Here is a 15252-nt window from a genome sequence, read left to right as displayed (position 1 = left end):
TAAGGCAGGGCAGGTGACTGAGGTGTCATTGGGGGAGCACTTTGGGGCCAGCGACCATAATTCTATTCGTTTTAAAACAGTGATGGAAAAGGATAGACCAGATCTAAAAGTTGAAGTTCTAAATTGGAGAAAGGCCAATTTTGACGGTTTTAGGCAAGAACTTTCAAAAGCTTTTCAAAAGGCAGATGTTCACAGGTAAAGGGATAGCTGGAAAATGGGAAGCCTTCAGAAATGAGATAACGAGAATCCAGAGAAAGTATATTACTATCAGGATGAAAGGGAAGGCTGGTAGCTATAGGGAATGCTGGATGAATAAAGAAATTGAGGGTTTGGTTAAGAAAAAGGAGGCATATGTCAGGTACAGACAGGATAGATCAAGTGAATCCTTAGAAGAGTATAAAGAAAATAGGAGAATACTTAAAAGGGAAATCAGGAGGGCAAAACGGGTACATGAGACAGCTTTGGCAAATAGAATAAAGGAGAATCCAAAGGGGTCTTACAAATATATTAAGGACAAAAGGGTAACTAAGGAGAGAATAGGGCTCCTCAAAGATCAGCAAGGCGGCCTTTGTGCGGAGCCACAGAAAATGGGGGAGATACTAAATGAATATTTTGCATCAGTATTTACTGTGGAAAAAGATATGGAAGATATAGACTGTAGGGAAATAGATGGTGACATCTTGCAAAATGTCCAGTTTACAGAGGAGGAAGTGCTGGATGTCTTGAAACGGTTAAAGGTGGATAAATCCCCAGGACCTGATCAGGTGTACCCGAGAATTCTGTAGGAAGCTAGAGAAGTGATTGCTGGGTCTCTTGCTGAAATATTTGTATCATCGATAGTCACAGGTGAAGTGCCAGAAAACTGGAGGTTGGCAAATGTGGTGCCACTGTTTAAGAAGGGTGGTAAGGACAAGCCAGGGAACTATAGACCAGTGAGCCTGACCTCGGTGGTGGGCAAGTTGTTGGAGGGAATCCTGAGGGACAGGATGGACATGCATTTGGAAAGGCAAGGACTGATTAGGGATACTCAACATGGCTTTGTGCTTGGGAAATCATGTCTCACAAACTTGATTGAGTTTTTTGAAGAAGTAACAAAGAAGATTGATGAGGGCAGAGCAGTAGATGTGATCTATATGGACTTCAGTAAGGCGTTCAACAAGGTTTCCCATGGGAGACTGATTAACAAGGTTAGATCTCATGGAATAAAGGGAGAACTAGTCATTTGGATACAGAACTGGCTCAAAGGTAGAAGACAGAGGGTGGTGGTGGAGGGTTGTTTTTCAGACTGGAGGCCTGTGACCAATGGAGTGCCACAAGGATCGGTGCTGGGCCCTCTACTTTTTGTCATTTACATAAATGATTTGGATGTGAGCATAAGAGGTACAGTTAATAAGTTTGCAGATGACACTAAAATTAGAGGTGTAGTGGACAGCGAAGGGGGTTACTTCAGATTACAACAGGATCTGGACCAGAAGGGCCAATGGGCTGAGAAGTGGCAGATGGAGTTTAATTCAGATAAATGCGAGGTGCTGCATTTTGGGAAAGCAAATCTTAGCAGGACATATACAGTTAATGGTAAGGACAAAGAGAGTGTTGCTGAACAAACAGATCTTGGAGTGCAGGTTCATAGCTCCTAGAAAGTGGAGTCACAGGTAGCTAGGATAGTGAAGGCGGCGTTTGGTATGCTTTCTTTTATTGGTCAGAGTATTGAGTACAGGAGTTGGGAGGTCATGTTGCGGCTGTACAGGACATTGGTTAGGCCACTGTTGGAATATTGCGTGCAATTCTGGTCCCCTTCCTAATGGAAAGATGTTGTGAAACTTGAAAGGGTTCAGAAAAGATTTACGAGGATGTTGCCAGGGTTGGAGGATCTGAGCTACAGGGAGAGGCTGAACAGGCTGGTGCTGTTTTCCCTGGAGCGTCGGAGGCTGAGGGGTGACCTTATAAAGGTTTACAAAATTATGAGGGGCATGGATAGGATAACTAGACAAAGTCTTTTCCCTGGGGTCAGGGAGGGCAGAACTAGAGGGCATAGGTTTAGGGTGAGAGGGGAAAGATATAAAAGAGACCTAAGGGGCAACTTTTTCACGCAGAGGGTGGTACGTGTATGGAATGAGCTGCCAGAGGATGTGGTGGAGGCTGGTACAATTGCAACATTTAAGAGGCATTTGGATGGGTATATGAATAGGAATGGTTTGGAGGGAAATGGCCGGGTGCTGGCAGGTGAGACATCTGGTCGGCATGGAGGGGTTGGACCAAAGGGTCTGTTTCCTTGCTGTACATCTCTATGACTCTATGAAGTACTCCCTGAACCTCTGCCTTGTATAAATTCACTATCCCTACTTACAGCTGGCCAGCCTTTAGCCTTCACATACCACATGGCATTTCTCCCACAGACAAGATGTTCTCTGACCACTTTCATGTATTTTACATCATCCATACCACCCTACACCTTTCTGATCCCAACTTCTTTTCTGTTTATCCCGCAAAGAAGACTTTTATGAAATTACTAACAGAGACGCAAAATGTTAACTATATACCATTTAGCCTTTCATACGCAATAACATTTCTGCAGCTGGTCAACAACTTCTTCTCCACTTTGAATGCTATGAGATTCACCTTATCAGTTGCCTGAATTCACTCTAAATTGCTAACCATCCGGATTGCCCCTTGACTACTTAATTCATTTCTATACATCAGCTCCTTTACTTTATCAGCTACAAGCTACGACAATCCTCTCCAGGTTGGCATTTCCTTCTCCTCCATCGATAAATCTGAAGACATCAAAGGTCTGCTGTCTGTGTCCTATTCCACACAGAACTCCTTTCAAGCTCTTTCTGATGCATATTGAGTCCTGATGCCCAAAGACTCAACAGAATGACTTAGATTACCAAAGGGATGAAAGAGGATGCAAAAATGTAGAGTTAAGTATAAAATCAGATCAACCATGATCATATTGAATAGCTGAACAGGCTCGAAGTGGCCTACCCTTGTTGCCTGTTTGTATGTTCAAATTTGAAGTTATGGTATTTGTGTTTAAGTTAACTAATGGCTCATCCATCCTTAACTTTGCAATTACAATCAGGCCAAAATGTTAAGATTTCCATGAAGCAGTTAGTGATGTTTTTATTTAAATAAACATCATTTTTGCACATATAGAATCAGAGTCATAGAGATGTACAGCATGGAAACAGACCCTTCGGTCCAACTTGTCCATGCCGACCAGATATCCCAACCCAATCTAGTCCCACCTGCCAGCACCTGGCCCATATTCCTCCAACCCTCCCTTTCATATACACATCCAGTTGCCTTTTCAATGTTACAATTGTATGTTAGATGAAAATCTGCATATCTTTTATCGTACAACATAGGACACCCGTACATTTACAATTATTTTGAGAGCTTGGGGAAGTCATTTTTTTCAGACAACTTGGATCAATCAAATCCAAGAAGTTTATTTTGTAGGTGAGGACACATGATAAAGTCTGCCGGAAGAAATTTACATTCTCTTATTCACAAAATAACTCATGTAACTGGTTGATCAAAATTGACAAATTCTGGGATTAGCTACTTGAACATTTAAATAATATTCCATTAAATTCCACTGGTGTTCTTGTTTGAAAATCTAATATTATTTACAATATATATAGCACATTGACAAACTTCCACATTTTAAACAAATGCTTGGAAGGTAGATTAGCTTTCATTTTAGCATCAAATTCAGAAGTCTCCCCAAAACTCCTTAGTCTCTCAGACTTCCTTACCTGTGAGGCTGATTGGCTGGAAGTAGGTCTGAGGATACTGGTCAGCAGCATTAAGCGGCAGAGCACTTTGGTCCATTTTACTAGCATTGGCAGCTAGATCTCCTGAGGCAGAGAAGACATGATTATCTGACTGAGCATTAACACAGTTTTAAAACTTCCAACATTAGAGCTTCAGGATATGGGAAAGACCATTTTAGGACTGAGAGGAGGAAAAATGTTATCACCCAGAGAGTGGTGAGCCTGTGGAATTCTCTGCCACAGAAAGCAATTGAGGTCAAAATCTTGAGTGTTTCCAAAAGGAGTTAAATATAGTTCATGAAGATCATGAGAAAGCGAGAACAGGTTACGGAGTTAGATGATAAATCAAGATCATATTGAATGGAGAGACAGATTCAAAGGGCCAAATAACCTACTACTGCTGCTACTTCTTATGATTCCATAAATTGCACAGTGCTGTAACTTCAAAGGCAAAATACATGTATTCATCTAAATAAATTGTAAGTTTGAGAGTCAAAAAGTGTGGCGCTAGTAAAGCACAGCTGGTCAAGCAGCATCCGAGGAGCAGGAGAGTCGATGTTTCGCGCATAAGCTCTTCATTAGTCATCATCTTTGATGCTCAAAACATCAACTCTCCTGCTCCTCGGATGCTGCCTGACCGCTGTGCTTTACCAGTGCTGCACTTTTTGACTGACTTTTCCAAAGCCACACTTGGACTCTGATTTCCAGCGTCAGCAGTCCTCACTCTCTCCACATAAATTTGAGAACCAGAGGAAACAGATGTGTTAACTTGCAAAATAAGCAAAGGCAACATGTGGCAAAACGTTTTCACGTAGTTATTGTGTGGAACACATTATTTCTTGAGAAACACCATTTAGAATCATAAGTATGTCACAGCACAGTGTGCTGATACTTTGGCTTTAAGAGGGGGTATTTCATCATGTTTTTTTAAATCAAGAAAGTTTGAAAAAGACAATAAAAGTAAACAGAAGTAGCCTGAAGAGGTGGGGTCAAGTTCCCACAGAACCAAGAGCTTTAGTTTTAGTTTTCAGTAACAGTTGCTGGGTGTGGAAGCTGTTTTTTTCTCTCTCTGTTAACAGCTAAAAGCTGGGGGTTCTCCTGCTGCTGGAATTGCATGTGAGACAATCTGTTTTTCTGAATTTGCCTTTGCAAATGAGATGTTATATATTTGAGAAGTTAATTAATATTAGTTAACATATTATTTTGTTAAGCATTTTAATAGATTAAATGTTAAACTGATACTTTTATTTTTATTCTGTTTGCATTTGAACTATAGTGTATGAACAAAGTGTGTTTTGTTTCAAGCCTAGTAGTTCGACCTATCAAACTGCATTTGGAACATAACGCATTACAGATACCTTTAAAACAAGAAAAAGTTTGGGTCTCGACTAGCTTCTTAATATGTTTTGAGGACATTTGGTCTGGTACAAAACAACAGAAGGTCATTTGACTCATCATATCCATTCCACCCCTCCTAAAAAGCAATTCATATTCGACTACACCCTACATCCCTGTATGTTACTCCCCTGCGTATATTCAGAAAATGTAAAAAATACATGGTACAAAAGGAAGCCATTCAGCTCATCATGTCTGCATGTATGAAATTGTAATCACCCAGTTTAATGGCATTTTCCAGCAGTTGGTCCATATCCTGATAATTCAGGTTTATATCCAGACACTTTCTGGTTTTACTGTCCTTTCAGGCAGTGGAGTTCCAGATCCTTGCCATCCTCTGGAATGTGATTTACATGGTTTAGCAAAAAAACGTGCCTCATCTTTTGTTAATCTCAACTAGCAAAGGATTCCATTATGCGTATGTAGTTTTGCTCGCTGAGCTGGAAAGTTCATTTTTAGACGTTTCATCACCATACAAGGTAACATCTTCAGGGAGTCTCCAGACAAAGCACTGTTATGTTTCCTGCTTTCTATTGATGTAACAGCGCTGTTCATTTCAATCAACATTAGCCTGGCCAAGGAAACACTGACTATGCTATTAGAAGATCCAAAGGCACAGACACTAGACACCACCAACTTCATCAGCAAAAACAGTATCGTCAAGCTAGTGGACCAATGTCTTACTACCCACTTCACTTTCAACAACAAAACCTGCAAACAAACCAACGGAACACTTATGGGATCTCCGATATCAGGGTTCTTAGCAGAGACAGTAATGCAGAGGCTCGAACAAACAGCTCTGCCAACATCTAACCCAAACTTTGGGTCCGCTACATGGATGCCACCTTTGTCATCAATAAACGATACAAATTAGAGGAAACCTTTAAGACCATCAATAATACTCTTACTGGCATGAAATTCACTAAAGAGGAGGAAAACGACAACAAACTGCCATTCTTAGAAGTCACAGTGGAGCGAACAGCCAATGGGGAGTATCAAACCAGTGTCTACAGGAAAACAACACATACGGACCAACTTTGAACTACAGAAGCAATCACCCCAACATCCACAAATGAAGCTGCATCAGAACATTATTCAATAAGCCACCACACACTGCAGCACAGAGGAGCTACGCAGAGCAGAGGAAAATTACTTATACAGTGTGTATTCAAAAAGAATGGGTACCCAATGAACACAGTCAAGATTAGAGTGGTGCTGGAAAAGCACAGCAGGTCAGGCAGCATCTGAAGAGCAAGAAAATCGATGTTTCAGGCAGGAGTCTTAACGGCTCCTGCCCGAAACGTCAATTTTCCTGCTCCTGGGCTGTTGCCTGACCTGCACCACGATAATATTGACTCTGATCTCCAGCATCTGCAGTCCTCACTTTCACCCAATGAGCACAGTCCGCCAGTTTCTCAGCAACAAATCTAAACAAGCAGACAAAATGCACCCAGAAACCCTAGCCACTCTCCACTACATCAAAGGCATCTCGGAAATAACTGCCAGACTACTCAGACCCCTTGGCATCATGGTAGCCCACAAACCCACCAACACACTAAAATAGCAGCTAATGAACTTGAAAGACCCTATACAGACAACAAGTAAAACTAATGTCATTTACAAAATACCATGCAAGAACTATAACAAACACTACATTGGACAAAAAGACAGAAAACTAGCCACCAGGATACATGAACATCAACGAGCCACACAAAACGACATGACCCTCTCTCACTAGTATCCTTACATACAGATAAGGAAGGGCACCACTTTGACTGGGACAACACATGCATCCTACAACAAGCCAAACAGAGACATGCACGAGAATTCCTAAAAACATGGCATTCCAACTGGAACTCTATCAACAAACACATTGACTTGGACCCCATTTACCACCCCCTGAGAAAAAGAACAGGAAATAACCACCATAGGAAATGCCATCACCAACCCAAAGATATAAATAAACATCAGCAGGGCTTTGTGCCCTGGCTCACTGAAGATGTTACCTAGTATGGTGACGAAACATCTAAAAATGAACCTTCCAGCTCAGCGAGCAAACCTACACCCAGAATCTCAAACTGAGCTACAAATCTTCACAAAACTCGATTCCATGTTGTTTTTTTTAACCACTTTATCTATCTCTCCTGCTATCTTCAATGATCGGCAAACATTTCCTCCAACGTTTGTCATTTCTTGTGCACCACTTGGTGCACTTCCACTAACTTTGCCTTGATTGGCCTCCCAAATGCAACACTTCACACTGAATTCCATTTGCCACCCATCTTACCAGTACAGAGTGATCTTTCTGCAGTCAGCAGCTTCCCTTCTCACTATTAACCAAGCAACAAACGTTGTTGCCATCTCAAACTTTTGTGGTCATGCCCCCTACATTTGCATTCAAATAATTAATATTTATCAGAAAAACCTCAACTTCCAGCACAGATATAAATATTCCTTATTCAAAGTCTCTACTTCCTTCCTACTAACATGAGGAGCAATCAAAAAATGTGGATACTTTACACAGAGGGACAGAAAGAGCATTAATAATATAGCATTTGAACACCTTTAACTGATCAGTGGGTTAATAGGCCTTGTTATGCAGGAATGAGCCTCAAATTGAAGCAGTCAAGGCTTAATTGTTGGTCTCGCCGAGGAAAGCGACGTCAAGTGTTGAGAGTATAAGATAAAACTGCTCGTGAAAATTCTCTCTTAAATGACAGGACTTGTGTATTAAAAGTACCGACATTTCCTTATTCTGATCAGTTTCCAATGCTCTTCATGAAAAATGATAATTCATGGCCATGATAGAACAACTGATATAAGGATGGCTATGAGACTTGCTGCCACTGATCTGTGCATTATCAGAGTTGGGCGTATTAAGTAAACATTGCGCACGTGTCAGAGACCAGTTTTTTTTATTATAAGGGTCAAATTTTCATCCTTTGGGCTGAGAGAGGAAGTGAAAAAAATTACTGGCTTCATGTACCCACCTCAGGAAGTACTAGCCCAGAGACACAAACTTGAAGAAGTTCAGATGCGGCCACACAGATTGCCAAGGGCTGAAGCAGGCTATTCAAAAGCTGGCTCACAACACATCAATGTGCCTTAAGTCACAATGCTTCAAAAAGCTCATCCAACTGCATGAAAACTGCAGAGGAGTAGGCTATATATAATTCCAAATGGATCCTGCCAGCTCTCAACTCGACACAGCTGGCACCCTTGGAAGCCACTCCCTAAAATCGGAAAGCAGTCGGGAATCCCGGAATCGAGAACCAAAAACTATTTTTAAAGGACTGAGAGTCATTTTGGTTCTGTAAAAGTTGAAGCGTATATGATCTAAAGTGATTTTGTTTTTCCTCAATGGAGTTATAACTTCAAATAAAAAAGAAATTCTTCAAACATACCTTGAAATACTGCCTTATTCGACAATCCTAAAGCAGGTACACTTGCACCTTCAGGGATCTCATCATTTATCTGCAATAAAAGAAAAAAAATGAAAATCACTAAGTATATAAAATGAGTATCTGTTGACAATGCAAGTCAAAAGTGCAAACTTTAAAAAAAATCCCATTTCAATTACAACTCAAAAACTGAACTGCTCTGCTACAGTTGTAATAATTGGAAACAAACTTCATTTTTTTAACAATCCAACTACTTCATAGAACATAGAGCAGTCCTTTCAGTCCACTATGTCTGCACTAATTAAGATGAAATTCAATGGATCTGAAAACTTATATCTGTGAAATTTCCATCATTAATATACAACATGCAAACTTTGCAAAGCAAAATATTTTCAAAATTACATTGCACAAGATCGTCAGCTTTCTGTCAAATTCTCCCTGTCTTTGTGCTATGATCAAATTTGGCAATCACCTTTTCTGTTCCGTCATCCAAATTATTTATATGAAGTGCAAACAGTTGGATTCCAACACTGATCCCTGTGGCACACCATTCATTACATCTTGCCAATCTTAAAAGGACTCAATATTTTCCCACCTCTCAATTTATGAATTTGCCCAGTACCAATTTGCACAAGTCTCAAGTAACAAAGTGAAGATTATGACCTTTACGTTTCTGCTTACTTTGGCATGTAGCTCCTCAAACTGACTATGCATAGCCTCCATCGACACTGGTACGTACATGGACCAAGACAACTGGATCCTTCCCCTCCACCACAAGTTCCTCTGCAGCCTTGGGCAGATGTCCCAAACCCTGGCACCAGGCAGGCAATGCATTTGAAAGGCACTTATGCTCTTCTATGCAGAAAATGGTGTCAATACCCTCAGTCACTACATTTGGTCACTACATTTTGAGAAATTTTGAGCAGCAAACCATTCAGCCCTTCAACCAAAAGAGAAATGCTGGAAAATCTCAGCAGGTCTGGCAGCATCTGTAAGGAGAGAAAAGAGCTGACGTTTCGAGTCTAACTGACCCTTTGTCAAAGCTTAGACAAAGAGTCAGTTAGACTCAAAACATCAGCTTATTTTCTCTCCTTACAGATGCTACCAGACCTGCTGAGATTTTACAGCATTTCTCTTGTGGTTTCAGATTCCAGCATCCACAGTAATATGCTTTTATTCAACCCTTCAAACCAGCTACATCATTCAACACAGGTTGACCCTTTTTCAAATCCATATTCCTGTTTTTACTCCATACCTCTTTATCTCTTTAACATGTAAACATTTATCTCTTTCTTGAATAAAAACAAGGCTTCTGTGGAGCAAATTCCACAGGTTGGCAACTCTCTGAGTGAAGAAATGTTCCTCATCTCTGCCTTAAAATGGCCTACTCCAAGATTAAGAATGTGATCTTGATTCTTCAAACAATTAGTTTCATATACTTTTTTTTAGTTCAATCAAATTCTTATCCATGCCTAGGACCTTACACTGAATTGCAACAGTCTTTAAGTTTGATTGCCCTTTCATGTAGAATTCTGATGGCTGCTTTATTAAAAACTACAAAAAACAATGCACAATTTCACAGTCTACTTGGGAGTGGACAATCTCACGGTTATGAGATACATATTGATGTTTCAAATGGGTGTCATCTCAGTAACAAGAAAACAACCAATTTTGGTTATTTATAAAATTAATTGAAAACCTCAGAAACTTATTTTTCCACAAGAAAGCTTTTAGAACATGGAAAATCCATGAACTATACTAACGCAAAACTACAAGTTCCTTTCCAAGAAAATCAGAAAGCTGCTTGTAGAAGAAAAAATATTCAAGTAATACAGGTGGTGAGGGGATTAATTCAAATAACATGGAGAAAAAACATTAATCTACACCTGATGGAACAAATAGCACGTTCTGCGCTGTAATTCCAAGAAATGAGGAAACAAATCATTCTTTTAAACAAAAAACAGGTACAGATCTTTGGTTCAATTTGTTTAGGAGGCTGCAGAAAAGCCACTATCAAAACAAAATTATAACGAAGATTTCTTTCATTAAATAAAAAAAAACATGAGCTGGATTATGCACCATGAAAACTGGTGTTATGAAAACAAAAAGAAACAGATGCATATTTCATGTTATTAGATAATAAATGTTTTGTTTTATAAAATCAGAAGGGAGACCAACCTTTTATAATCAAAAGATAAAGGACATGAAAATTAAACAGTATTCAATGGACTTACATTGCTTGAGAGCAAGTTCTCAAGTGGGGTACGAGTAATGGAACTGAAATTTTCCACAAAGTTTTTGGTAGCCGTGAAGACTCGAAGCACTTTCTCATCAGCACCAGAAACAAACTGAAAACGACCAATTATAGCTAAGCACTGCATGTCATATCCATGTATTTGCGGTCGTGCTATTTCATGCCAGGTTACCTAAAAGGAAAAAAAAAACTTAAGTCATCTCCCCAGAAATAGTTACCGGAGAATAAAAAATGCTATCATCTGCAAGAGTGATAAGAACATAACAAAATATGAGAAAAAAATGGTACACCCGACTTCCACTGGTCTACTTCATACCACTAGTCCTTTCCTGTTTCCTCTGCTCCATAATCATGTACCACCATCCTCTGAACATGCTGCTAAAGCTTACATGCCTTGGTCTTTTCACTGGTCTTCAAGTGTGTTTTAGATAACTTTTCAGGCAAGATATTTGAAATCTCTCAAACGTCTCAATGTTTTTTTTTTCATTTGTACTCATTCTTCTGTCATGTCAAGCACTCAAAAGCATTTGGTTCAAATTTTTTGAAGACAACACTTTGAGCAAATTATTCTTTCCAAGGAACACAGTCGGAAAAAACTGGTCATAATTTCTATAGTTTTACAATCTATTCTTTTGGGTAGAAATCCTAGTATTTCGCTATTTTAACAAAGCTGTTGCATGAAATTCAACATTAAAAGCAACGGAATTATTGTGATTCTGATGAAGGGTCACTGGACTCAAAATGTTGATTCTTGCTTTTCTCTCCTCAGATGCTGCGAAACCTTGAGTTCCTCCAGTACTTTCCATTTTTGTTCGTTTCAGATCTTCAGCATCCACTGTTCTTAGTTTTATTTAACTACTGTTGCTCTCTAGGCTATTTCAATTTCATACTTGACCTTTCTTTTATTTATCAGTGTTATACATCAGGATACAATGAAGTATTTATGAATTACATTCCAAGTCATAGTTAAATTTAAATTTGTAATCTCGGTCCCTTGTTTCTTCATATTATGATGTATGAATTTATGTGCATTAGAAATGGAACTGTCAGGACTATCTCATACATAACTTGATTCAAAGGATTCCTCCAGATGTGAAAATATGCTTCAAAAAAAGCACTTCTTTCATTTGAATTTCCAGTTCTGGTATATTTCAGACTTGAATGATTATTGTCACATTTTAGATAAACTCAGATGCGTGTGTGTGCTGACTAAATACAATTTTCCAAGATCAGCTTACTGGCAGAGCTTCAGCAATAATCAACAAGGTGAAGGGAAGGCATCAATGATGAGGATAGCTAAGTCCATTTTAATGCGCTGCTGACAATTAAAGAAGTGCGTTACAACAACAAGACAAAGTAATCTGCACACCTTTGGGAAACCTCAAAAGGTATCTCAAATCAAATGACTTTTCCAAGATTAGAGGGGGAGATCACAACTGCTTTGTGAACATGAAGATCCAGAAATATCTGAAATGGCCCACCACATTGAACCATACCAATTTATCTTCCGCCTTTAAAACTTAAGAGGTGTTGTTAATAAGTGTAGAATCTCAAATTAGGTAAAAAGCACAGGAAACTGCAATTCAGACTGGTGTGTGCATTACCTCTGCAAGCACTCAACGAGATGCATTCACCTCCCTTTTTCCCCATAGGATTAAAAACAATTCTCTCAAGGCATTTATACAAATTCTTTTTTGACATCTATAACTGAATCGCAGGTAGTACAATTCATGTCTTAATTGTTCTGCATAAGAGTTTTTCTCATGTTATTACCACCCATATTACCAACTGTATTAAATCTGTGCATTCTGGTTTTCAATCTTTACAGCAATGGCAATAGTTTTGCACATTCTGGATTAGTGGTGCTGGAAGAGCACAGCAGTTCAGGCAGCATCCAAGGAGTTTTTACCCCGATAGTTTTGCACAATCTACTCTATTTAAACTCATTATGATAGCAAACACTTCTATCAAATGTTCTCTCAATTCCCTCTTTGCTCGGGTGAACATTTCCAGCTTCTCCCATTTATCAAGTTAAGTAATTTCTCTCATGCCTGGAATTATTCTCAGAAATCGTTTTTGCACCCTCACTAAAACGTCTACATCGTTCCTTAAATGCACTGTCCAGAATTAGACATAATCCTGCAGTTGAGATAAAATCATCATAACTGCCTTTTACATTCAATGCTTTCATTTATAAAGCAATAGAGAAACTGTGGTCAATACAGTATTTTCAGCATCGAGCCAAACATCAATCTCAACCAACACGTAAGACAGGAGGAACTTGAAAGATAAACCTTGGAATTAATTTTGAATAAATTAAGTATTACTGTCATGCTAACAGGATGAGGATGAAATCTAATTGCAGGATTTTGTCAATATTGTAATTGATGTTTTGAGCACTCATAATATATTATCATTTGAGAACTTAGTTCTAAAGTGAAGGAAATGGATTTTACTTTTCAGTTCTGCAGGGAGGGAAAGAAGCCCATAATAGGAGATACGGTTATTAGCAGTCTCCAGGCCGCGAGGATGAGTGAGAAGTCTTGGGTTACTTAGAAATTAATGATCTGAAGGCTGTGGGTGTATAAGACAGGTAGACATCCTACAAGGCTGTTGAAGACATGAGTTTATGTAATAGTGAGTTGAAATAACTGCTGAGTTTAAGGATTTTCAAAAGAGACATTAACTAAAATAAAAGCATCTGGTGAAAGAACAGAATTTTGCTGAAACAGATTACAGCTGTGCCAGCTCAGCAAAACACTTTAGAGTCATGACAGAGGTGACTCATCACTTGGAGAGGTAAAATTGATGATTGTAATAAGATTGTTCCAATAACTCTTGGTTTGAGTTAAGTCATATGTGTTTTTTGTTTATGTAATGGATTTTAATCTTTAATTGTTAGATTACTGACCTTCACAAATAATACAAAAACTTATGGGGTGGAATGTTCTTCACTCCTCCCGAACAATGTAAGATCAGTGAGAAAAATGGGAAAATTTGGTGAGTTGTCCAGCAATGTTATAGACATCAAAAAGTCTCATTTCCAACCAAGTGTTGGACAATCAGATGAGATTTTTGGTAGTAAATTGCGCGAGGCCAATTGCATGGATTATTGCTCATTCTCACTTTTATTACTACCTAATTTCACCTCATTAACATAACAGGTTTCTATTCCCCCACACACCAGATAGAAATTTGAATTCCTGACATGAAAGTCAGAGTCACCTGGTGATTCTAGCTCCCTGCTTGTTCCTCTGGACCTCCATTTTGGACACCCAGCATCAGCATCTCTGAAATACACATGGACAGGGACCACATGCTACCCACACCAACACAAACACTAACACTGGGATTCAACACAGACCAAGAGAAAGTGAGGACTGCAGATGCTGGAGAGCCAGAGTTGAAAAATGTGAGGCTGGAAAAGCACAGGTGAGGCAGCATGTGAGGAGCAGGAGAGTCAATGTTTCGGGCATAAACCCTTCATCAGGAATGTGTCGGGGTGGGGGGAAGAAAGGGGGCTGAGAGATAGGAGGGTTGAAGTGATGGTGGGATGGGCGGTAGATGAGAAGATGATAGGTGGATGCAGGTGGGGCGTGATTGTGATAGGTCATTGGGGAGCGGATAGGTGGGAAGAAGATGGACAGGTGGGACAAGTCTAAAGGGCAGTGCAGAGTAGAGTTGGAGGGTGGGATCTGGAATAACTTGGGGGGGGGGGGGGGGGGGGAGGAGGGAAGATTTGGAAATGAGTGAAGTCAATGTTGATGTCATGTGGTTGAAGGGTCCAAAGGCAGAAGGTGAGGCATTCGTCCTCCAGTCGTCATGTAGCTTGGATTTGGCAGTGGAGGAGGCCCAAAACGTGCATGTCCATGGTGGATTGGGAGTTGGTGATTTGAAGTGGTTAGCCATAGGACAGTGGGGTTGTTTCGTGCGGGTGTCCCACAGATGTTCCCTGAAACACTCCTTGAGTTGGCATTCTGTTTCGCCGATGTAGAGGAGACCACATTGAGAGTAACGGATACAATAAATGGGGTGGATGCAAGTGCAGGAGAATCTCTGCTGGATGTGAAAAGATGATTGGGGCATTGGACAGAGGTGAAGGGAGAGGTGTGGGCATACGTTTTACACCTCTTGCGACGGCAAGGAAAGGTGCTGGGTATGGAGGGTGGCTAGGTGTGGAGAGTGGACTTAACGAACGGGTCGCGGAGAGAATGGTCCCTGCGAGCGGGGGTGAGCAAGGAAATATACCTCTGGTGGTGGGGTCTGATTGTAGGTGGCAGAAATGACTGAGGATAATGCGCTTCCACCACATTAATATCCAGATACAGTGCATTATCCTCCAGCATTTTCACCACTTACAATCAGACCCCACCAGAGATATATTTTCCACCTCACCCCTATCTGTGTTCAGCAGAGACTA

The 15252-nt window shown here is 40.0% G+C and overlaps 1 protein-coding gene across 2 annotated transcripts in view; it reads right to left on the bottom strand.

Moving 5' to 3' along the window:
- elp2 (elongator acetyltransferase complex subunit 2) overlaps nt 1-15252 on the bottom strand; it is a 154865-nt gene that overhangs the window by 74159 nt on the left and 65454 nt on the right. For both annotated transcript variants that reach the window (XM_072575494.1, XM_072575493.1), the window contains exons 13-15: nt 10813-11004; nt 8582-8651; nt 3765-3866 (exon numbers count right to left, since the gene is read on the bottom strand). In XM_072575494.1, coding sequence (XP_072431595.1) covers nt 3765-3866; nt 8582-8651; nt 10813-11004 — 364 coding nt within the window. The remainder of the gene's footprint in view (nt 1-3764; nt 3867-8581; nt 8652-10812; nt 11005-15252) is intronic.

This window comes from Chiloscyllium punctatum, chromosome 8, assembly GCF_047496795.1.
Source record: "Chiloscyllium punctatum isolate Juve2018m chromosome 8, sChiPun1.3, whole genome shotgun sequence".
In the NCBI taxonomy this organism is placed as follows: domain Eukaryota; kingdom Metazoa; phylum Chordata; class Chondrichthyes; order Orectolobiformes; family Hemiscylliidae; genus Chiloscyllium; species Chiloscyllium punctatum.
The sequence above is the reverse complement of the archived record's forward strand: the minus strand, read 5'-3'. Positions and strand labels throughout refer to the sequence as shown.